The sequence below is a fragment of the Rattus rattus genome, chromosome X (genome assembly GCF_011064425.1).
Source record: "Rattus rattus isolate New Zealand chromosome X, Rrattus_CSIRO_v1, whole genome shotgun sequence".
In the NCBI taxonomy this organism is placed as follows: domain Eukaryota; kingdom Metazoa; phylum Chordata; class Mammalia; order Rodentia; family Muridae; genus Rattus; species Rattus rattus.
The window spans coordinates 59,503,547-59,527,128 of NC_046172.1; the positions used below are offsets into that span (position 1 = coordinate 59,503,547).

The 23,582-nt window shown below is 37.3% G+C and overlaps 1 protein-coding gene and 2 non-coding genes across 3 annotated transcripts in view; 1 reads left to right on the forward strand and 2 right to left on the reverse strand.

The window, feature by feature from the left end:
* Positions 1–23,582, forward strand: part of Tex11 (testis expressed 11) — a 161,014-nt gene that overhangs the window by 41,886 nt on the left and 95,546 nt on the right. Inside the window, exons 8-9 of the mRNA XM_032889391.1 lie at positions 5,276–5,356; positions 17,316–17,401. Coding sequence (XP_032745282.1) covers positions 5,276–5,356; positions 17,316–17,401 — 167 coding nt within the window. The remainder of the gene's footprint in view (positions 1–5,275; positions 5,357–17,315; positions 17,402–23,582) is intronic.
* LOC116889581 lies at positions 14,699–14,805 on the reverse strand. Its single transcript, XR_004386497.1, has one exon. It is a non-coding gene; the product is annotated as a U6 spliceosomal RNA (small nuclear RNA).
* On the reverse strand, positions 19,061–19,122 carry LOC116889457. Its single transcript, XR_004386414.1, has one exon. It is a non-coding gene; the product is annotated as a U7 small nuclear RNA (small nuclear RNA).

Here is a 23,582-nt window from a genome sequence, read left to right on the forward strand (position 1 = left end):
CCACCTTGCCTCTGCCTCCCAAGTGCTAGGATTAAATATGGACACCACACCCAGTTTCCAAATCACTTTTCAAATTGATTTTTTATTCTGATATATAGTGGATTCTGAGACACTTTGGGCTTTTTTATTTTTTTTTAATTTTTAATTTTTACAAGGTAGGGTCTCTATGTAACCCCAGTTATTCTGGAACTCAGGTTTACCTGCCTCTACGTGCCAAGTGCTGGGATAAGAGGCATGTGCCACCACACCCAACCATCAGGTGGACTTTTGAGTAGTGTTGGGACTTTTAAAAGTTGTGGGGACATTTGAAATTTAGGGTTATGAGATGGGCATGAACCTTTGAGGGCCAGGTATGGAATGCTAGCATTTTAAAGTGCTGTGTTTTGTTGTCATGTTGACAAGGCTTAGACTTTTTTGTTTATTTTTATTTATTGATTTACTTTTACATCCCAATTGCAGTCCCCGCCTTTTCAGTCTCTCCCCTTCTTCCCTCCATTCATCACTTCTCTCTCCTCTGTTTATCTTCAGAAAATGTCTATCAACCAGCCCTGGCATATGAAGTTGCATTAAGACTACAACACACATACTCTTGTTGAGGCTAGACAAGCAGGCAGCAGGAGAAAAGGGTCCCAAAGGCAGGTGACAGAGTCAGAGACAGCCCTAAAGGGATGGACTTTTTCACACAGTCTTTTTTTTTTTTTTTTTTCCGGAGCTGGGGACCAAACCCAGGGCCTTGCGCTTGCTAGGTAAAAGCGCGGGATGTGCCCACAATGGTTAATCTTTATTGCTTATTTGTGACCGATGATTTCATGCTCTGTGTTGTAGTTGAAAGCTACTCTCACCATCATGTCTTCTTTGCTATGACGGGCTTGCTCAAACTAGGCTACAATAATGTATAACCTGAGGAGATACAGGATAGAGCTGCCCCGTAGACTTGTTCTTTGCAGTTTAGTTATTGTCAGGGGAGCACTGAGTTGTTTCTCTCTGAAGTTCTAAAAGGATAGCCCAGAAAGGACCATTTACAAGCTGAGTGCTACTTTACCTTTCCTGACACAGTGTATGCTTCCATGACCATGGACTGCCTGAAGTCTTGCCAGTAAGTTTTCCCATCCAGGTTTACCAATGTGGAAAGTATAATCACAGTCTACAAATGGTCCTACCAACTGGGCCAGAGGACTACTTAGTTGCTTGTGAGAAATAGCCAAGTCATCTGCATTTAGTTTAAATGCTTCTGGTACCCTCAGTACAGAAAACAGTCAGAGCAAAGCAATCCACACTGGTAGGGCACAGCGTAGTGTACTGAAGTGTACATGCTTGGCTTTGTTCTAACAACCCCAGCCCTTTTATAGCCACACAAAATTAATTATTTATCTTCCTAAAGGTCAGACTGTTATAGACACGAGTCATAGTCCAGAGGTTACCCATATATTTGAGATTCCCAGGTTCTTGTATTTCCAAATTAAAAAAAAAATAGACAAAAACTTAGATAGGTGTAGAAATAGAGACCGTTTATTGAGAGAGCACCTCTGAGGTTGGCGGTGGGCCAGAGAGCTGGAAAAGTTGGAATCACAAAGGCCCTGGAATGAGGAGAATATGAATTGTTTTTATAGCACCTGCCTTTTCCCCATTTGACTTTTCTTGTGTTTACTCTATCCCACACAGGTAAGTATCCCGGATGGGGAGGGGTTTTCAGTCTTTAGGTCACCTAGCTTCTTTTATTTACTAACTTTAATACCTTTTTCTCCCTGACTTATTCTGGTGCTACTGTAATTCCCAAATGTTATCTGTTCCTTCTTTTAGGTAACCTATACTTCCTATCCAAGTAGATCTGAGCACTCCCGAGTCCAAGTCTTCATCTAAGTCACAACTTGTTTTCTGGGCCTACACTGATTCTCTAGGTGGTTACTCACTTACCCAGAAGAGAGCAGAACATATTCGGAGATAGGAGATAGAGAAATACAGGAGATTCTGTTTTTCTTATAGAGATTGGCTATGAGACATCTCTTTTTTATTTCATTCTTTATTTACATTGCCCCCAGTACCCCTCCTACAGTTCCTAATCCCATTCCACCTCCCCCTTATCTCTGAGAGTGTTCTCTCCCACCAGAACTTCCCCTTCCCTGGGGACTCAAGTCTCTTGAGGATTAAGTGCATCTTCTCCCATTGAGGCCAGACCAGGAAGACCTCTGCTATATGTGTGCCAGGGGCCTCGAACCAGCCTGTGTATACTCTTGGTTGGTGGGTCAGTTTCTGGGAACTTCCTGGGGTTTGGGTAACTTGAGACTGCTGGCCTTCCTATGGGGTTGCTCTCCCCTTCAGCTTTTTTAATCCTTCCCCTGATTCAACCATAGGGAACTCTGACTTCTGTCTAATGGTTGGATGTGAGTATCTGCATCTGTCTCAGTCAGCTGCTGGTCGGTCCTCTCAGGGAACAGCTATGCCAGGCTCTTTCCTGTCTGTAAACACATCATGGCATCAGTAACAATGTTAGGCCTTGGTGCTCACCCATGAGATGAATCCCAAGTTGGAGGACATCTAGGTTGTTTCCAGCTTCTGTCTGCTATGAACATTGTAGAGCATGTGTCTTTGTGGTATGGTTGGGTATCTTTTGGATATATGCCTAGGAGTGGTATAGCTGGGTCTTCAGGTATAACGATTTCCAATTTCCTAAGGAACCACCAGATTGATTTCCAGAGTGATTGTACCAGTTTGCCATCCCACCGACAATGGAAGAGTGTTCTTCTTTCTCTATATACTCACCAGCATGTGCTATCACTTAAGTTTTTATCTTAGCCATTCTGACTGGCGTGAGATGGAATCTCAGGGTTGTTTTGATTTGCATTTCCCTGGTGACTAAGGACCTTGAACATTTCTTTAAATGCTTCTCTGCCATTCGAGATTCTTCTGTTGTGAATTCTCTGTTTAGCTCTGTACCCCATGTTTTAATAGGGCTATTTATTTGGATTTTTGGAGGCTAACTTCTTGAGTTCTTTATATATTTTGGATATTAGCCCTCTATTGGATGTAGGGTTAGTGAAAATTTTTTCCCCAATCTTTAGGTTGCAAAGCACACATTGCACCTCACACAATAATAGTGGGAGACTTCAACACCCCACTCTTACCAATGGACAGACCACGGAAACAGAAACTAAACAGAGACACCGTGAAACTAACAAAAGTTATGAACCAAATAGATATCTATAGAACATTTCATCCTAAAACAAAAGAATGTACCTTCTCAGCAGCTCATGGTGCCGGCTCCAAAATTGATCATATAATCAGTCACAAAACAGGCCTCAACAGATACAAGAAGATTGAAATAATCCCATGCATCCTATCAGATCACCATGGATTAAGGCTAGACTTCAAAGACAATGGAAAACCCACATATTCATCGAAACTAAATAGCTCTCCGCTCAATGATAAGATGGTCAGGGAAGAAAGAAAGAAAGAAATCAAAGACTTCTCTTAAATGACTCCCTCCTGCAGCATCAGTGAGCTAGAAAATACAAGCAGCCCCTTGTCGCTCTGCCAGCTGCCTGATTGCAGATCATTTATCTTGAACTGTAATTTGCAGGTTGCCAGATTGCGTGCCTGTGGAGCTCATCAAGGCTTTCTCCTTTTTTTCTTGTTAAAAAGCCCACTTCCTTACTGTATTGTCAAGGGCTTTATGGCTTTGTTTCAGATATAAAAATTCAATTTTCCAGCTACCATCTAGTTTATAATTGTTGCTCTTTTGTCCACGTCCCTCATCTCTCCCATAGCCAGACATGTTTTACCCACATACATCTAATGCTTTGCTTCAAATTAGTGGAGATGCAAATTATCTTTAACTCACTATCTTCCCTGTTGATTAAAATATTATTATTATCACTAGTGTGTGTGTGTGTGTGTGTGCACACGCACGCGCGTGTGCAACAGTGCACATGCAGAGGGCAGAGAACCACTATTGGGAATCAGTTTTCTACTTCCACCCTGGGTTCTGGGATTAAACTCAGGTCCTTAAGCTTGCAGGGTAAGTTGTTTCCCCACTGAGCCATCTCACCAGCCTTCCTTTGATTGTTCCATGTTTTATGTTAATGTTTATTTGCATATTTGCATAACATAGAAAATATTTTTAAAATTGCCATTTTAATTTTTTGATGAAAGCGCATCTTAGTTGAAGATTGATTCAAAATGTAAATAGACCTAGGGATCTAACATAAGCAAGAGATGAAAAGTTTATCATGCATACTGGGCAACTCTTCTACCACTGAGCTACGCAGTCAGTCTCTACGGTCTTGTCATAACATAGTTAACTACACATCTGTCACTAAGCAATTGCATTCATATTTCTATTAAAGCTATAACAATATATGCTACTATAGCTTTAATTTCTGTAGAGTAGAATCTGTGAAATGATAAAGATTTTTAGTTTATTTGAGCACTTTATTCTCATGTTGTTTTATATGTTATAAGAAAAGAAAATAACATCCGATTATGAAGTATTTCTCTTTAATTACAAGATTTCCCTGTATTCACTGAGTAGTTACAGTAGGGATGGGAATATTATTTTTAATCTTCATATATGAGATTTGATTTATTGATATTCTTGTCTTAATTTATTTTTTGTTTTTCTTTTTTTATTGGCTATTTTATGTATTTACATTTCAAATGTTATCCCTTTTCCTGGTTCCTCCCTCTCTGTACCCCCTCCCCCTGCTTCTATGAGGATGCTCCTCCTCCCACCCACCCACTTAATTTATTTTTATTTTAAAACATTCTACTATTTGAAACCCTAGTGAGAGTATCTATTCAGAAAGATGTCAAGGTTTATGTTTGTCAGGTGGATGGAGAAGAAAACTAGAGTGAATTCGGCATTTTATATCTTTTTGGTGTTGGAAATGGACCCTAAATATTATCTTGCGCTCCAGCACTGAGTTAAATCCCCTAAAATCAAAGCACAAGAATACTTGATTTACACAAAGAGAAGAAAACAGCAAATGTAGGAATTTTCTTCCTTAGAAATTTATAATATTTTGTTGAAATACAAAAAGCCCTATGTGGTGACTCACATGTATAATCCCAGCATTCCAGGAGGCTAATGCAGGAGGATCATTGTGAATTGGAGGCCAATTTGGGCTACATAGTGAGTTCCACATGTGCTTGCGTATGCATGCCCATGCATGTGTGCACACATATAATGCTTTCCCAAGTAAATAGATAAAATAAATATAACGGTGAGACAATTATCTTGTCATTTCATGTTAACTAATTTTTGACACCCTTTTTTTAGGCTGTTGCTCAAGGGGATTTCAAGAAAGCATCTATTTGCGTCTTACGTTGTAAAGATATGCTGATAAGGATTCCTGAAATGGTGAGTGAAATTTCTGCCCTCATTTCCCTAAGAGCTTCAAAATATGCTCTATTAAGTCCATGAAGAGTTATCACTGCTGAGTGGAGCCTTTTGGAGATTCTATTTGAGATCAGTTCTACTTTTTTAGCTGATCTTTAAAATAATTGACTTCCCTTGTTCTTTATCAGAAAGGGCATTCAAAAGGTGAAGCCAGTTAGTTCTTCAATTTCTTTGTTCATCCCTTTATTGTCATATGATTTTGCTAGTATTTCATGCTATATAATCAAAGAAGAAAAATGAGTTTATTTCCCTGCTGACGAGGTTGAATGCAGTTAATGTCACTGTCCTAGTATTTTTCTATACTGGGATTTTGGAGGTATGAGAGATTCGATAGGATATAGGCTGTTTTCTTCACTGGGTCTCATCAGAATTTCTAAGTATAGCCTTTTGCTTTTCTTCTTTTCCTTTCCTGCCCCTCTTTTTCCTGCTGGCCAGCTTTTCCTTCAGTGTTTATGCTTGCTTTAGGTTTTACTCTTACAGAAGGATTAATAGCAAACATATAGTTGGATATTAGAGAGAACGCGTCAAAGATTTTATAAATTATACTTGTGAGATTGTTAATTCCCTTAAATATTTTGTTTAATATAGAACTGAATTTATATATTTCTACATTGCTTATAATGTCCTAGGTACTCTTCTAAGTTTTAAATATTAAACTTATTTCATGTAAGAGTTATTTACTTTATTTATCTGAGTACACTGTAGCTGTCTTCAGACACACCAGAAGAGAGCATCAGATCCCATTACAAATGGTTGTGAGCCACCATATGGTTGCTGGGAATTGAACTCAGGACCTCTGGAAGAGCAGTCGGTGCCCTTAACCACTGAGCCATCTCTCCAGCCCACATCTTTTATCCAAAGAGTTGAGATACAACTTTTCCAGCTGTGACCTATATAAAAAGAAGATTTAATCTATGATTATAGTGTCTAGGATGTTCCTCTCTGGAATACGTCTTCATTTTGCTTTGACAATCATGACCTTGACAGTTTTTTAAGATGTTGACTTATTCTTGAATTTGGTGTCAATTAACGAGAAAGAGACCCTATGCTCATGTTTTCCTATTGGGTGGCATACAAGATTGGTTTACCTAGTTTTATTTGTATTAATTTTGATCAGGTATGTTGATAGCTATGGTATTATTCTTTGTGTCTATTCTAGGTGAATTGTGTTTTAATTTGGATTCTAAGGTTTTCTTTTCTATTTCTGTGAAATGAAAAGAAATTGAAGTCTGTCTGTGAGTAGTACTGGAATCTTGATGTTCGTATCTCATTGAATCTGCATATCATAACTTTCGGTAGCATAGCCATTTTCACAATATTGATTCTTCTGATTCATTAGCATGGGAATCTTCCATTTCTATTATCCTCTTCATTTTCTTTGATCAGTGTTTAAAAGTCATTGTAGAGATCTTTCACTTCCTTGTTTGGATATCATTTTACTTTAATTTTGAGGCAATTGTGAGTGAGGCTATTTTCCTAATTTCTTCCTCAGTGTATTTGTTATTTGTGTACAGGAAGGCTACTGATTTTTCTATTTTGCCACTTTACTGAAAGTACTTATTAATTCTACAAGGATTCTGGTGGTGTCTAGAGTCTCTTAGGTATAGAATCATCTTGTCTGCAAATAAGGATAGTGTGACTTATTTTTATCTCTTTTCTTGGTTTTGTGTTAATGCTCTAGTTAATACACCAAGCATGATATCAAGTAGGAGTAGATACAGTGAGCACTTGCCTCTTTTGGCTATCAGTGGAGATGCTTTGATTTTCCCTTTATATAATATTTACCTTAGGCATAAGATTTATTTTTACATTTGTGTTTGTATGCTGCATGTGAATGCAGGCTGCTCAGGCCAGAAGACAGTATCAGGTTTCATGGAGCTGGACTTCGAGGCAGTTGTGAGCAACTCAACATGGGTGCTAGGAGCCAAACTCTGGTCCTCTGCATATAATATATATTCATAAAAATAATTAATCTGTAAGTGTTGCTTCAGTCAATAACCCAGTAGTTTCTCAATGATCATGACAAGCTAATTCTAATAGAATTCAGAAAAAAAAAAAAGCAAGGGTCAATGCACAGGTATGCGTGCACATGTATGCGTGTCTTGTCGTGTGTTGGCGCACTTACCACACTGATCTAGGCACTTAGACCTATGGAATTTACTCTTTTCCTTTCACTGTGTGAGTTCCAGGTTTCAAACTCAGGTTCTTAAGCTTAACAGCAAGTGCTTTTACCTCCTGAGCCATCTCTCTGGCCCAGGAGCTATTCTTACAAAGACAGAAGTCATATTAGATTTGGGAGCCAACTTAACCCACTGGGACCTTTTCTTCATTGCAATGCAAAGACCTTACTTCCAGTTAAGATATTCATATGTGCTAGGTAGATATAAATTTTGAGGGAACAATACTCAATTTACTACAGTCTTAAGAGAGTAAATCTAGTTTTTTCCTTCTTAAATATTATGTTAGCTCTTCTTTGTTTCCATATTATGGTAGGCCCGTCTGTGTATCTTCCTGCCCCCACCCCCATCCTGGTATTATAGGTCAGTGCCACCAAACATATCTTCTTAGCTGGACTTGACTCCCTGTTTTTCTGAATTTTATTAGAATTAGCTTGTCATGATTGGTGAAAAACTACTGGTTTATTGATTGAAGCAACACTTACAGATTTACTATTTTTATAATACTCAATCACCATATTGATAAATGTGATATATTCTCACATGTATAAACTTTCTTATAGTGCTAGGGACAAAACTCAGGGCCTCATGCATTTTAGGCAAATGTTCGGCTACAAAAATACATTTTCACCACGATATAAACTTTTAAATTATCCTTTGCTATGTTTTTATAATGTATTAATAAAATTAGCTCACATTCAGTAGCTACTATAAATATTGTAACTTAAAGATAATATTTTAAAATTAGACCTGGTATTACAGGCCTATAATCCTGGCTACTTGTGGGGGTGAGGCAGGAGAATTGCAATTTCAAGGCCAGTACTGGAAACATAGTGAGATTGGAAAGTAATTAATAAAGCTAACAATTCACGGAAAATTAATTAATGAATTCAATCTCTTTTTCTTTGAAAATTAATGAATTCAATCTCTTTTTTTTCTTTGCCAGAGATATTCCTCCTGTATCTCATTGAAAATTTTTTGCAGCAGAAATTAATACTGTATTAATTTTCAGAGGCAGAGAAGAAATATCAAGAAGTTGGATATATACATTTATATCTTAGAATTCCATGAAAAACAATTATCATTGCAATATCTTAGTGTTAGAGAAAGCTGAGTAAGGGAAGAGTACAAGGCAAGTATCTTAAAGCTAGACAATCAGCTCTTGATTAGTTTTTAATATAATAAACCAATAAAGTTTAATAATCTATTATTTCTTTATTATAGTAATTGAAAAATATAAAAATGCATGATCTGTTAATGTTTAAAACACAACAAAATCAAGAGAAAAATAAATTAGAAATGTGAGACTGAAAAAAAGGAACGTTTGGCTTGGGGCAATTGTTCAGTGGTTGAAGTGCTTACCGCATAGAAATGAGGACCTTGATTATGTCTTCCCAACATAAAGGCCTGGTTTCAAGGCACACATTTGTACTCCTGCCATGCGGGTGTTCTAAAGTTGTTGACACAGACGGATCCTCAGAGACAAGCAGAAGTCTGGAGCTCACTGCCAGCTAGTCTAGCAAATTAGCGAACTCTAGGTTCAGTGAAATACTTCGTCTCAAAAAAAAGCAAGTGATGAAGATATCCAACATTAGGCTCTGACCACCATACACATGCCCAGACATGAATACATATACCACAGCACATGTACTCACACAGACAAATATGATAAGGCTAGAAAGTAAGGGAAAACGTGAAAAGTTATTTATATAATTAAAATAAAAGTCCCCATCTCAAACTCAAAGGTTGGTGGACAAGATAATTTTAATTAACCATATTAAATTGGGCCTACCATCTATAGAGTCTCATCTTAGAATTTTAAAATAGGTATTAGTATGAAATTATTATTTCCAGGCCAATCAAGATAGCAGTGGCTAGAGTAGTATGACTTTTTGTATGACTAGTATATTGTATACTTACATATCTATATATTCTCTCTCTCTCTCTCTCTCTCTCTCTCTCTGTGTGTGTGTGTGTGTGTGTGTGTGTGTGTGTGTGTGTGTTGTGTGTGTGTTTCAAGACTGTTTCTCTGTGTAACCCTGCCTGTCCTGTAACTCACTAAGTAGACCAGGTTGACCTTGAACTCACAGAAATACAGCTGCCTCTGCCTTCTGAGTGCTGGGATTTAAGGCATGTACACCCAGCTTAGCTTTTTCATTACTTTTAATGATAGGTTTTCTTTTGGCCAGTTTTAGTCCATAGCTATAACTTCATGTAAAATGGATTGTTTTGATACTAGGAAAGATTGGTACTTAATATCTACTTCTTTATAACTCTTATCTGTTAATAATTATCTGATTTGTTCTGTTATCTTGGTATTAGACCAGATTTCAGTTTGGAGTAGTAAATATAACATAAAACACAAGAAATTGTAATAATTGTACAGTATTATTTTGAATTCCTTCTCAACAAAATATATTTTTCTCCATGTACAAAATGTTTTAGTGACAGAGGCCAAACTTATGAAAAATCAAGATTTTTATAGATGTTTAGGTATAATCAAATGTTATTCTTATTTTATAATTAGAAAGGGAAGAAATCAAAAAGGATAATTTTATAATATTGCCTGTTTACTTCCCATAACTTACTTAATCAGGAAACTTGGACTCCAAGATATAGTGCCTTGGTTTCCATGGTTCATCTGTTATTCTCTATAATTGAGAATTTCCATAGATCATTAACCCTAACCTCTGCTCTGAGGAGTGTTGGCTGATGTTCCGTAACTGCCTTTGATTCTATTTGTGTTAACTTTGCCGGTATTCCTTGTTAAACAAAAGCGTAGGCTATATTCCACTTTGGAATGCTCTGCAGAGCTTACCGATCAGGCAGCCCTTCTGATCTTCCTGCCTTCCCTCTCAAGTTCTGGGATTATAGTCTTCATCAACACACTGAGTTTATGAAAAACAGAGATTCAAACCTAGGGCCTTGCGCATGATAGGTGAACTACGTCCTTAGCCTAACCCAGTTTAATACTGTAGATCTTTAACATGGCTGTGGCCTTTTTTCTAGGAAGCCTCAGTTCATATATTTTAGCATCCCATGTAAAGCTAAGAAAATATTTCCTGCTTGTCCTTTTGTTCTTCCCTGTATTTTTCCAGTGCTATGAATCAAAGCTAGGGTCCTGGGCAGGGCATGATTCTTTAAACAGTTATGTTTTTTTTTAAACAAATATTATTTCACACCACATTAGAAATGTTTCATGAATACATGAATTTCTCTCTGTTTTGTTCAGAGATGTGTACTTAATTCCTAGAATAATGTCTACTATGCTTAGCAAATCATTGTTATTGAATATATCAATGAATGAGTCAATGAAGCAGAATTGGTAATTTTTGATCATTTCATTTAAAAACATGTTATATATACCTTCACAGATTTTTTTTAGCCTTTTATACCTTTGTAGTTACGTTTAGTATTGTGTTATTTCCCCCTCTGAGAAGTAGCATTTAGTGTAAATAGATTTGTAAGAATGGTGAGAGCACAAACAGAAAATACAGAAGAAACTGGATAAAGGCTTAGTATACATAATTATTCATCAGAATTTTGGTTTACATTTTCCTCTGAACCAGTTCAGTTGTAGGCGTCTGTGCAGTAAGTTGCTGAGAACTGCATTATGGCTACATAATTGGGATGGCCTTGTATGAACCTGTGGGATCTGGAGCATGTAATGAGTTAAACTGTTTCTGCTGCAATGTCAGGAATACATTTAAATACCAATGGATGCTTTTCAAACATATTGGCAAGATTAACAAGACTGTTCTTTATTTTAGATTCAGATATACAGTAGATCTGATGTGCTCAGTCATGCATATTGAATTTATACTTTTTGAATGTAGTGTCATTCAAAGGGAAATTTTTTTATAAAGAAAGCCAAGGCTTTATACATTACTCATGAATAACTTACCTCAGATCTTACATTCTTAATTGAGGTTCTGCTTCTTAGTCTTGCTCTGGTAAAATTTATAAAGAATTCCTTTTTATGGGTAGAATTCTATGTAGGTGATTAAATACTCAGGGGCATTTAGATAAATTATTAGAATTATAAAATAGCTTTACATGTCCTTTTCTAATATTTTGAGGGCTGAAAATCCTATAAAAAATATGCTATTGATCTATTTCATTGATTTACATATAACTATTTTCCTATGGTAAATTCATATACTCACTCCTGCTTTTCTCTCTATAATAATTTATATAAAAAGAAATTTAAAGCAACCATTAATTATTTCCAAAGAGGCTTTTTAGCTGGATAGTTCTTTGGATATTTTTCAAAATTTAAAAATTTTGAAAATTTTACTTTGTCTTTGAGTATATTTTCTACTTGTGTTTTACCAAATGTAACCACCCAAATCAAATATTTTTGTTTATCATTTTGCTAGGCAAGCAATCAGATTTCTTTTTTAAAAATATTGTTCATTCTTTGAGAATATCATACAGTGTATTTGATCACATTACTCCCCCACTCCTCCCAGACCTACTTCTACCTCCGTACCTATACAACTTTGTAGCTTGAAAATTTTTTTAAATTTATTTTTATATGAGCCAGATGTACTGGTGAATGCTTTTAATCCTAGCACTTGGAATTCAGAGGCAGGTGGATCTTTGTGAATTTGATGCCAGCCTGGTCTACATAGTGAGTTCCAGGATAGCCAGAGCTACATCATAAGAACTGGCTCCTCCCCCCCAAATATTATGCATGTTGGTGTTTTGCGTGTGTGTATGTCTGGACACCTCTTGTGTGCCTGGTGCCCACATAAACCAGAAAGGGTATTAGAGCCTTTAGGGTTAGAGTTACAAAAGTTGTTCGTTACCATGTAGGTGCTAGGAATCAAATCTGGGTCCTTTGGAAGAGCAACCAGTTCTCTTAACCACTTAAAAATTCGTGGACAGACCCATGGCTCCAGTTACATATGTGGCAGAGGATGACCTTGTTGGGCATCAGTGAGAGGAGAAGCCCTTGGTTCTGCCAAGACTCGATGCCTCAGTGTAAGGGAATGTCAGGGTGGGGAAGGCAGGAAGGGGTGGGTGGTTGGGTGGAGAAACACCCTCATAGAAGAAGGGGGAGGGGGTAGGATAGGGGATTTATGGACAGGAAACCTGGAAAGGGAATAACATTTGAAGTGTAAATAAAAATTATTAAAAAAAAAAATCCCATCAAATCCAATTTGTGTTACCCAAGTATTCTCAGGTATGGGCCCCTGCCAGGGGTCACACCCTTAAAGAAAACTGACTCTGTCTCCCAGCAGCTATGGTTACCAATAGCTCATGCTCATCCCATCCTCTATTCTGTTTTGAGATTTTTGTCTGTCTTGAACTTGGGCAAGTCTTGTGTATTTTGTCCTAACCACTGTGAATTCCCCACGTGTGAAAGGACAGCTGTTATGACTTTCCTGTTATATTCATGCACTGCCTGTTGTTTTCTCTACCTTCCCCCTTTCCCATAAAGGTTCCTGAGCCTCTGGGAAAGGGGTACAATATAGATATCCAGTGGAAGCTGAGCACTCCAACATCTCTTATTCTCTGCAAGTGGACCACTGTGGGTCTCTGTGTTAATCATCATCTACTACAAGAGTAAACTTCTCTGACAAGGGTTGAAAAATGCACTAATCTATTGGTATACAATAAGTTGTTACCAGTCAGTTTAATACTGTGCCCTTTTAGCAACATAATAGTAGCAGTTTTTCTGTATTTTTTTAAACCATACTCTATGGGCTACTTAAAAATCCCTAGATAAGAGTTTATAGTATAATTTTAAGAGTTTTTTTTTGAGAGCAGAGTGCAAAGAAATTATAGAGATAAAATATTTTTATGATAGGAAGTAGAACCTTAGATAAGAGACTTTGAGAGGAGTGTAGAGCAGAGCAAGTTTACTTGTAAGAGATTTGGAGATCATTTGTTTGTATAGTTGTTTATAGTCTATGATTTTTTCCTTTTTTTAGGTGGGATTTTCTTTGCTTACATTTCAAATGTCCCTTTCCCAATTTCCCTCTGGATTCGCCTATCCACCACCTGGGCCCCCCCCATGAGAATGTTCCCCGCCACTCCCTCCCATCTCCCAGCCTTGGCTTTCCCTACACGGGGGCATTGAGCCTTTGAAGGTCCAAGGCCCCCTCCTCTCATTGATGCCCAACAAGGCCATCCTCTGCTACATTTGTGGCTGGAGTCATGGGTTGCTCCATGTGTACACTTTGGTTGGGGGTTTAGTCTCTGGGAGCTCTAGGGGGTCTGGTTAGTTGATATTGTTGTTCTTCCCATGGGGTTGCAAAACCCTTCAGCTCCTTCAGTCCTTTCTCTAACTCCTCCATTAGGAACCCCTTTCTCAGTTCAATGTTTAGCTGCTAGCACCTGCCTCTGTGCTGTCATGCTCTGGGATAGCCTCTCAGGAGACAGCTATATCAGGCTCCTATCACCATGGACTTCTTGGCATCCACAATATTGTGTGGGTTTGGTGACTGCATGTGGGATGGATCCCTGGGTGGGGCCATCTCTGGATGACCTTTCCCTCAGTCTCTGCTCCACACTTTGTCTTTTTTTTTCCTCCTGTGAATATTTTGTTCTCCCTTTTAAGAAGGACTGAAGGACTCTTTGGTCTTCCAACTTCTTGAACTTCATGTCCTCTGTGGATTATATCTTGAGTAATCTGAGGTTTTGGGCTAATGTCCACTTATCAGTGAGTGCATACCATGTATGTTCTTTTGTGACTGGGTTACCTCACTCAGGATGATATTTTCTAGTTCCATCCATTTGCCTAAGAATTTCATGAAGTCATTGTTTTAATATCTGAGTAATATTCCATTGTGTAGATATCCCATATTTTCTGTTTCCATTCCTCTGTTGAAGGACATCTGGGTTCTTTCCAGCTTCTAGCTATTATTATTTTTTATCGGATGTTTTGTTACTTACATTTCAAATGTTATTCCCTTTCCTGGTTTCCCAGACTTAAGCCCCTATCCATCCCCTCCTTCTTCTAGAAGGTGTTTCCCTCATCCATCCCCTGCCTGTCCCCTAACATTCCCCCCTACACTGGGGTTCAATCTTAGCAGGACCAGGGCTTCTTCTCCTTCCATTGGTGCCCAACAAGGCTTTTCTCTGCTACATATGCAGCTACATATGGGTCTGTCCATGTAAAAATATGGAACATTTCACGAATTTGCATGTCATCCTTGCACAGTGGTCATGCTAATCCTCTCAGTATCATTCTAATTTTAGTATATGTGCTGCTGAAGCAAGCACTATAGTCTATGTTTTGGAGCATTGATCAGTACTGAGGCCAAGCTGTAGTAAGTAATAAAATTGAGTCTGAGTCCATGGAGGGAGAGAGGGAGGGTGGGAGAGAGAGAGAGAGGAAATAGGGCCCTGTGCAAGCGTGTTCCTATAAGCTCTAAGAGGGAGCTGAGAGCTGAAGGCTAGAGCCAGAGGCAGCCAGGAGAGTACAGGGGAAAGGAAGCCAGTAAGCATCTTCTTATGACTTTGTGGTATTCCTTGGCTTGCAACTTCCAGGAAACGTTTTCATCTAAGCTGTAGCACTTATATACTCACCATTAAAGGATAACTTCATTTAAACTTTTAGCTTTATGTATATGCTTATTTTTATATTTTAGGAAGCTTTTATAGCAGTAGATTTCCATATGCATTTTTGAAAGGCCTTTAAAATTAGTTATTTCTCCCCACATTCCCTCCTTTATCCTGTTCTTCCATCTCCTACCTCATTTAACTCTTCCTATTCAGTTACTCCCCTTGACCCTGTGTGCAACTGCACTCTACATCTCTTCCTTTCAAAGCCCTCTGCAATTCTGTAGCCCCTAACAAGTGCCATAGCCTCTATAGAGTATTCAAAATGAAACAACTATCTAAACATTCAAAGCTGAAAAATCCACATATGAGATGTTTGTCTTTTTTGTTCTGGGTTACTTCATCCTGGTTGATTGTTTTTCAGTTCCATCCATTTAACTGCAAATATAATTTTTACTTTTCTTAACAACTGTCATATTCCATTGTGTAAATGTATTATATTTTCATTATCCATATTATATTTTCATTTTTTTACTAGCCAGTTCATAGATATCAAGAATGTTTCCATTTCCTGGTTATTGTGAATAGAGATACTTGAGCAAATATCTTTATAGTAGGATATAGAGTCCTCTAGGTATATGTCTAAGAGAGCACAGCTAGATCATGCAGTAGATCTATTTCTAGCATTTTGAACAACCACACAGTGAATTCTATATTAGCTGTAACCAGTTTACATACCCACCATCAGTATAACAAATGTTTCCCTTTCCTCACATCCATGCCAGCATTTATTGTTTCTTAGCCATTTTGATTAGGGTAAGATAAAATCTCAAAGTAGTGTTGATTTGCATTTTTTGATGATTAAGGATGTTGAACACTCAATAAATGTATTTCTCAGCTATTTACCATTTCATATTTTAAGAATTTTCTGTTAGTTCTTTGACCTAATTTTTAACTGGGTTGCTTGTTTTCTTGATGCTAAGGTGTTTTTTTCTTTTTAGTTCTTTATTTTTTCTAGACATTAACCCTCTGTCAGATATGTAGTTAGTAAAAAAAGACTTTTTTTATTCTGTATTCTTCCTCTTAACTCAAATGATAATCCCTTGCTATATGGAAGGGTTTTAGTTTCATGATGTTTCATTTGTAAGTTTTTGATTTCAGTACCTGTTCAGAAAGTCCTTCTCTGTGTGTAGAAATTGAAATGTATTTCCTACTTTCTCTTCTAGCAGATTAAGTATATCAAGTCTTATATTGAGGTATTTGATCTATTTTGGAGTTGTTCTATGCAGGTTGAACAATAAGGATCTAGTTTCATTCTTCTACTCATAATTATTAAGTTTGATCATCACTATTTGTTGAAGGTGTTGTCTTTTCTGCATTGTGTATCTTTGGCCTCTTTGTTAAAAATTATGTGGCTACATATGCATGGATTTGTATCCAGGTCCTTAATTCTTTTTTTTTTTTTAGTTCTTTTTTTTCTGGAAGCTGGGGACCCAGACACAGGGCCTTAAACTTTCTAGGCTTAGCTGTACCACTGAGCAAATCCCCAACCCCCAGGTCCTTAATTCTATTCCATTGATCAGTGTGATTGTTTTTATGTTAATACCATATTTATTTCAAATTAATATTACTCTGTAGTATAACTTAAACATGGATGATGATACCTCCAGGAGTTCTTTCATTGATCAGGATTGCTTTGGTTATGTTGGTTTATTTTCATGCTTCTGTATGACATTTACAATTATTTTAAAAAATTTCTATGAAGAATTGTGTTAGAATTTTGATGGGATTAAGCTGAATCTTAATTTGGTAGGATAGTTATTTTCACAGTATTAATTTTACCAATCCATGAACATGAGAAATCTTACTATTTTCTGGTATCAGATTTCTTATTCCGAATTAATTACAAAGGGACTTTCAACTTCTGTCAATAATCTCTTGTAATATTTTTCATATATAATTGAAGTCCCAACCTGAATGTTTTGTATCTCTCTTTTATATAACTTGAGAAGTTTTGATGTGGATGGTTATTTATGTAGCCATGTCTGGCCTGAAATTAATATAAAGACCAGGAAGCCCTCAAACTCACAGAGATCTGTCTGATTTTGTGAAAGGTATGTGACACCACTCCTGAGCTGTTTTTAAGCCTCTGAATAGCTGTTGATATTTTTTAACTTGAAGAAAATAATGAATCTTTATTTATTTACTTATTTATGTTTTTTGTATTACAGACAAAATATCTTCATGTACTCTGTTACAACCTTGGAGTAGAATCGAGCAATCAGAATAAATACAGAGAGAGTTCATTCTGGCTTAGGTAATGTAAAAAATGAAAATTCAGAAATATTATGTTAGAGATCAGTTCATATTTACTGTGTTGTACTTTGGCCATTTAGAGATTTTCTGACTTCAAAAGCAAGCATGTCAAATTTATTTGCCTTTTTAACATGTGTTATTCAGAATTATCCAGAGGAATAGAACTGATAGAAAGTATATATGTTATAATGGGGACTTATTATAATGACTTATAGTTATTATTGATTCTTTGAACATTGGAAATGCGAAGAACCTGGTTGTATTCAGTCCATGAAGCCAAATCTCAGCAGTTTCAATCTAGTGCCAAAAATTAAAATTCCCAAAGGGGTCACTAGTCTTCAGTTCACAGTAAAGACCTGATAAGGTATATTCTGATGTCAGCAAAAAGAACAGTTTACAGCAACAGAGTTAGAAACTTCATGCTAGCAAGAAACAAAACAAGGAGGCAAGCAGCAATGCTTTTTCCCAGGACTTCATCACTATCTGAGTGTTAGCCACTGCAGGCCACTCTCAGGAAGACTGTTCCTCCCTCAATGAATCTTTCCTGGAAATGCTTGCACATCCCCAAATAGCGATAGATCCAATTAAGTTAACAAGTCCACTTCTTGTCAACATGACACCCAACCATATATTTTTATGTAATGTTTGATTTCCAAATGAAGAGCGTAGCATGCTGGTCATTCTACCTAATATGATATATTATCCCACATATAGGTAAAGCATAAAATTTTTTCTTGAAGGGGCTGGGTTGGCTCGTGGTGGCGCTTACCTAGGAGCAAAGGCCCTAGGTTCAGTCCCCAGCTCGAAAAAAAAAAAAAAAAAAAAAGAAATTTCTTTAAAAGCTATTAATTCCTTAATACTCTATAACAAATGTGACAATATGGATTTAACAACATAATTACTGATGTTATTGATGTTATATTAAATGGTATGGTAGTTTGAATGAAATCAACTCTGTCTTAGTTACTGTTATATTTCTTTAAAGAGACACTATGACCAAGGCAATTCTTATAAAAGAAAGCACTAATGGGCTGGCATAGAATTTTAGAGGGTTAGTCCATGATCATCATGGTGGGGGGCATGTCAGAAGGGATGAAAGAACAGAGTAACTGTGAGCTTACTTCCTGATCTGTAAGTAGAAGATACATATATAGAGTGAGACTGGGCCTGGCATGGACCATTGAAATCTCAAAGCCAACCTCCAGTGATATATATACCTCCTTCAAGAAGGCCACAGTTACTAATTCTTCCTAAGCAATCCACTGACTGGGAACCAAACATTCAAGTATATGAGCCTATGGAAGCTATTTTCATTCAAAGTATCACATACCCCATAAGGTCTTAACATTTAATACTTAATCTCCATTTTGTGCAACTTTTTGGGAAAAGGTAAGAGATATGGCTTGTGGCTGGAGATGTCACTGGGGGCAGGCTTTGAGGTTTCAAAACTCTCATGAGATTCTAAATATGATCTGTCTAACTTGTTTTTGTGGATCAAATAGGAGTTTTCAACTCTTCCTTCTCTCTGCTCTCTTAAACTCTAACCTTATGAAACTGTCAAGGTCCAGCCTCAGCTTGGAAAGGGGTTCCTGAGGAACCAAAGTCAGAAATCCTGTTAGAAAAATTTCTAAAAGAATAGTAATAACTCTCTGAATAGCTCTTGGGTTTTCCAACAAAAGTCAGAAATCTTACTGGAAAAATTCTAAAAGAGCTGTAACAGCACTGTAGGAAAGATTTTGGGTTTTCTAATCAAGTTCAGAAATCCTGGTAGGAAAATTTAAAAAGTGCTGTTTGTTCTCCAAGTAGTTCTCTCTGGGTAGCTCTCTCTGACAGACCAAAACCCAGTCTTTTATTTACATATTGATTCAGTCATTTTCTCCAGGTTCCTTTTGATTATCCCACAAATCAGCATTTTATAACAGCCCTTTGATTCTTAGAAAAGGACACCAAGTACATATGTTTTTAAATACAGCAAATGAATTCAGAGATCTGCTTGCCTTTGTAAGCACAATAAGTTTAGCTGGGTGGGATCCTATCCTGAGATTACCATTCCTATCACACCTGGACCTAAACTTGCTCTGTCCCAGGCTGATCTTGAACTCAGGAATCTGCCTGCCTTTGTAAGCACAAACAATAAACTATCTGGGTGGGACTCCCTCTGAGATCATCACTCTCTTAATCTCTTTATCTCCTTCCTTAATATCTTTCTGACAAGCTGGCTCATTAGTGCATCTGTCTCTGTTCTTTTAGTTCCGTGAAGACCTTCATACAATTTATATTGCATCCTTATATTTTGCATAGTTGAGAAATTGTATATTCTTGAACTCATGTTTTCAGAGTTCTTTCTCACACCCTTAAGGACTGTGTCTTTAAGGTCACAGCATTTACCATTTTGCTGAGAAACACATTCTCACCTCCTGGACTCAGGGTGTTTCTAGTTATCATGGAGTCATTAACCTTAACAGGGAGAGCATGTCCTCTACAATCTTGGTAGGGAGAACATTTCCCAAAGGAGGAGCATAAAGTAAATTGTGTACATTATTATGCAAACAAGCCCCTCACCCAGAGCAATCATCAACACTCTTAGAGACCTATATCCTGCTAGCTCTGTTCCAGGGGTGTGACAAACCAGGGTTGTCTTGGTAATGGTATTTTATCATAGCTGTGGAAAAGTAACTAGGACAAATGGTAAAGATGCCAAGGGGCCAGTCCTGAAAATGTCTCATACAAGTAACGTTATACAAACTGAACAGATTTTATAAACACACACACACACGCACGCACGCACGAACACAGGTAGGTATGCACATGCATGCACTCATGAAATAACAATGGAAAAAGAAACCATGAATTTGAAGGAGAGTGGGGAGGAGTATATGGGGGGTTTTAGAAGGAGGAAAGGGTAGGATAAATGATGTAATTAAATTAAAATCTCAAAATGAACAATAAAATATTATTAAATAATGCCAACTTGACTTTGAAAGAGAAAGGAGAGAAAATACAAATATATGCTTAATATATGTATATATATGTGCATATATATATGCACAGACACATTTTTAACAAAATAAGATGAAATGCTTATTGTTATTATAATCCTCATTTTAGTTTCTGGCCACATGGCCTTATCTGGTATTTATAACTACCTTCTACTATCCATTCTCTTTTCTCAGTAGGTCTTACTTGGTTTGTTGCCTGGAAAGGTGATATACACCTACATTCCTTAGGAGTCTGGACAATTTATCCTGCCTCAGTTGGGTTATTAAATGTTTTCTGTTTACATCTGATTACAGAATATGATCACAGAACACTAAGAGATAGATGCCTTGAGAATTTCTAGAAGTTTAGACATACTCTCTTTTACTTCCTTTGTGGTAGTGTGAATCAATTGCCCCTGCTGGCACCGTAACTCTTTTTTTAAGCCAGTTGACTCAAAGGCATCAAGGCCACAAACTGATCAGGGGGAAATCTTAGTTCCTAATTCAGTCAAATGGTGGTTGTGTATCCTTGGCAAACCACTCCCCACTTTACAACAAAGACTTTTAAGCCAGCAAAACATAAGGTTGTAAGACTAGGAGTGTAAAATTTTACTAGTGAGTCACTAGGGGTGACAATGAATAATAACATTTCCGTCCATCCATTGATTTCTGGGCTTGTATATAATGGTCATGAGAGGAACAGTACTACATGTTGGATAAAGATTCAGAACATACTATAGCCCTCTAGAGAACCATGCCTCAGTCTTACTGGCTGTTGCTATCTAGTTTGCACTGTGCATGTGTCATTCTATTCTTATTTTTCTTCAATTTATGTGCCTTGGTATGGTTATGAACATGGTAAAACCTATGAATTCCCTGAGCATGAGCCCACCTCTCATACTCCCTTCTAAGTGAGATTCAAGTATCTTCGATTGGACCATCCTTCTTTAGCTTTGTTAGGTCTATGGAGTGTAGCATGGGTATCCTGTATTATATGACTAATAATCCACCTATATGTGAGTACATACTATGTATGTTCTTTTGTGTCTGGGTTATCCCACTCAGGGTGTTATTCTCAAGTTCCATCCATTTGCCTGAAAAATTCATGATATCTTTTTTTTTTGAGAGCTGACTATTATTCCATTGTGTAGATGAATCACATTTTCTTTATATATTCTTCAGTTGAGGGACATCTAGGTTGCTTTCCATTTTCTGGAAATCTGCTATGAATGTAGTTGAGCAAGTGTCCCTATTTGGGTATGTGTCCAGGAGTTGTATAGCTGTGTTTTGAGGTAGAAATATTCCTAGTTTTCTGAGAAACCATCAGATTGATTTTCAGAGCAATCGTACAAGTTTGCTCTCCTACCAGCAATGGAGGCGTGCTCTCCTTGCGTCACATCCTTGCCAGCATGTGCTGTCATTTGAGTTGTTTACTTTATCTTAGCCATTCTGACAGGTGTAAGACGGAACCTTAGAGTCATTTGCATTTCCCTGATGACTAAGGACTTTGAACACTTCTTTAAGTGTTTGTTGGCCTTTTGAGCTTCCTCTATTGAGAATTCTGGGCTTAGCTCTGTACCCCATTTTTTGGCTGGGTTATTTAGGTTGTTGGTGTCTAACTACTTGAGTTCTTTATAAATTTTGGATATTAACCTCTGTCAGATGTAGGGTAAGTGAAGACCCTTTCCAAACTGTAGGCTGTCATTTTGTCCTAATGACAATGTCCTTTGCCCTACAGAACCTTTATGTATCATGAGGTCCCATTTATCAATTGTTGATCTTAGTGCCTGAGCCAGTAGTGTTCTGTTCAGGAAGTTGTCTCCTGTACCACTTAGTTCAAGACTGTCCCCACTTTCTGTTCTATGATTTAGTGTATCTGGTTTTATGTTGAGGTCTTTGGTCTATTTGGACTTGAGTTTTATGCAGGGTGAAAGATATGGATCTCTTTGAATTCTCCTACATGCAAACATCTAATTAGAACAGCACCATTTTCCCTTGTATGGTTTCACCTTCTTTGTTAAAAATCAAATGCCCATACGTATGTGGGTTTATTTCTGGGTCTACAATTTTATTCCATGATCATTGTGTCTGTTTTAATGCCAATGCCATGCAGTTTTACCATGCTGTGTAGTACAGCTTGAGGTCAGGGATGGTGATTCCTCCTAAAGTTCTTTTATCATTTATGATTGTTTTGGCTATCCTGGGTCTTTTCTTTTTCTATATGAAGTTGAGAGTTGCTCTTTCAAGATATGTAAAAGATTGTGTTGGAATTTAGATGAGAAGTCCGTTGAATCTGTAGAGTGCTTTTGGTAAGATGGCCATTTTTAATATCTTAATTCTATCAATCCATGAACATGGGAGATGTTTCCATCTTCTGATAGCTCCTTCAATTTTTTCTTCAGAGACTTGAACTTCTTGTCATATAGATCTTACACGTTTTTGGTTAGAGTTACACCAAAATATTTTATATTATTTGTGGCCGTTGTGAGGGGTGTCATTTCCCTAATTTCTTTCTCAGCCTGTTTATCCTTTGAGTGGAGGAAGGCTACTGATTTGTTTGAGTTAATTTTATACCCAGCCACTTTGCTGAAGTTGTTTATCATGTTTAGTAGTTCTCTGGTGGAACTTTTGGGATCACTTAAGTATACTATCATATCATCTGAAATAGTGATATTTTGACTTCTTCCTTTCCAATATGTATCCCTTTGACCTCCTTTTGTTGTCTGATTGCTCTGGCTAGGACTTCGAGTACTATATTGAATAAGTAGGGAGAGAATGGGCAGCCTTGTTTAGTCCTTGATTTTAATGGAATTGCTTTACGTTTCTCTCCATTTAATTTGAAGTTGGGTATTGGCTTGCTGTATATTGCTTTTATCATGTTTAGGTATGTGCCTTGTATCCCTAATCTCTGTAAAACCTTTATATAAAGGGGTTTTGGATTTTGTCAAAGGCTTTTCTATCACCTAATGAGATGGTCATGTATCTTTTTTCCATTCAATTTGTTTATATGTTGATTACTGTGGTAATATGCCTGGCCCCAGGGAGTGGCATTGTTAGGATGTGTTGTCTTGTTGGAGTAGATTTGTCCTTGTTGGAGGAGGTATGTTACTATGAGGGTGGGCTTTAAGACCCTCCACCTTGCCTTGAGGGATCTAGTCTTCTCCTGTTTGCCTTTGGAACAAGATATAGAACTCTCAGTTCCTC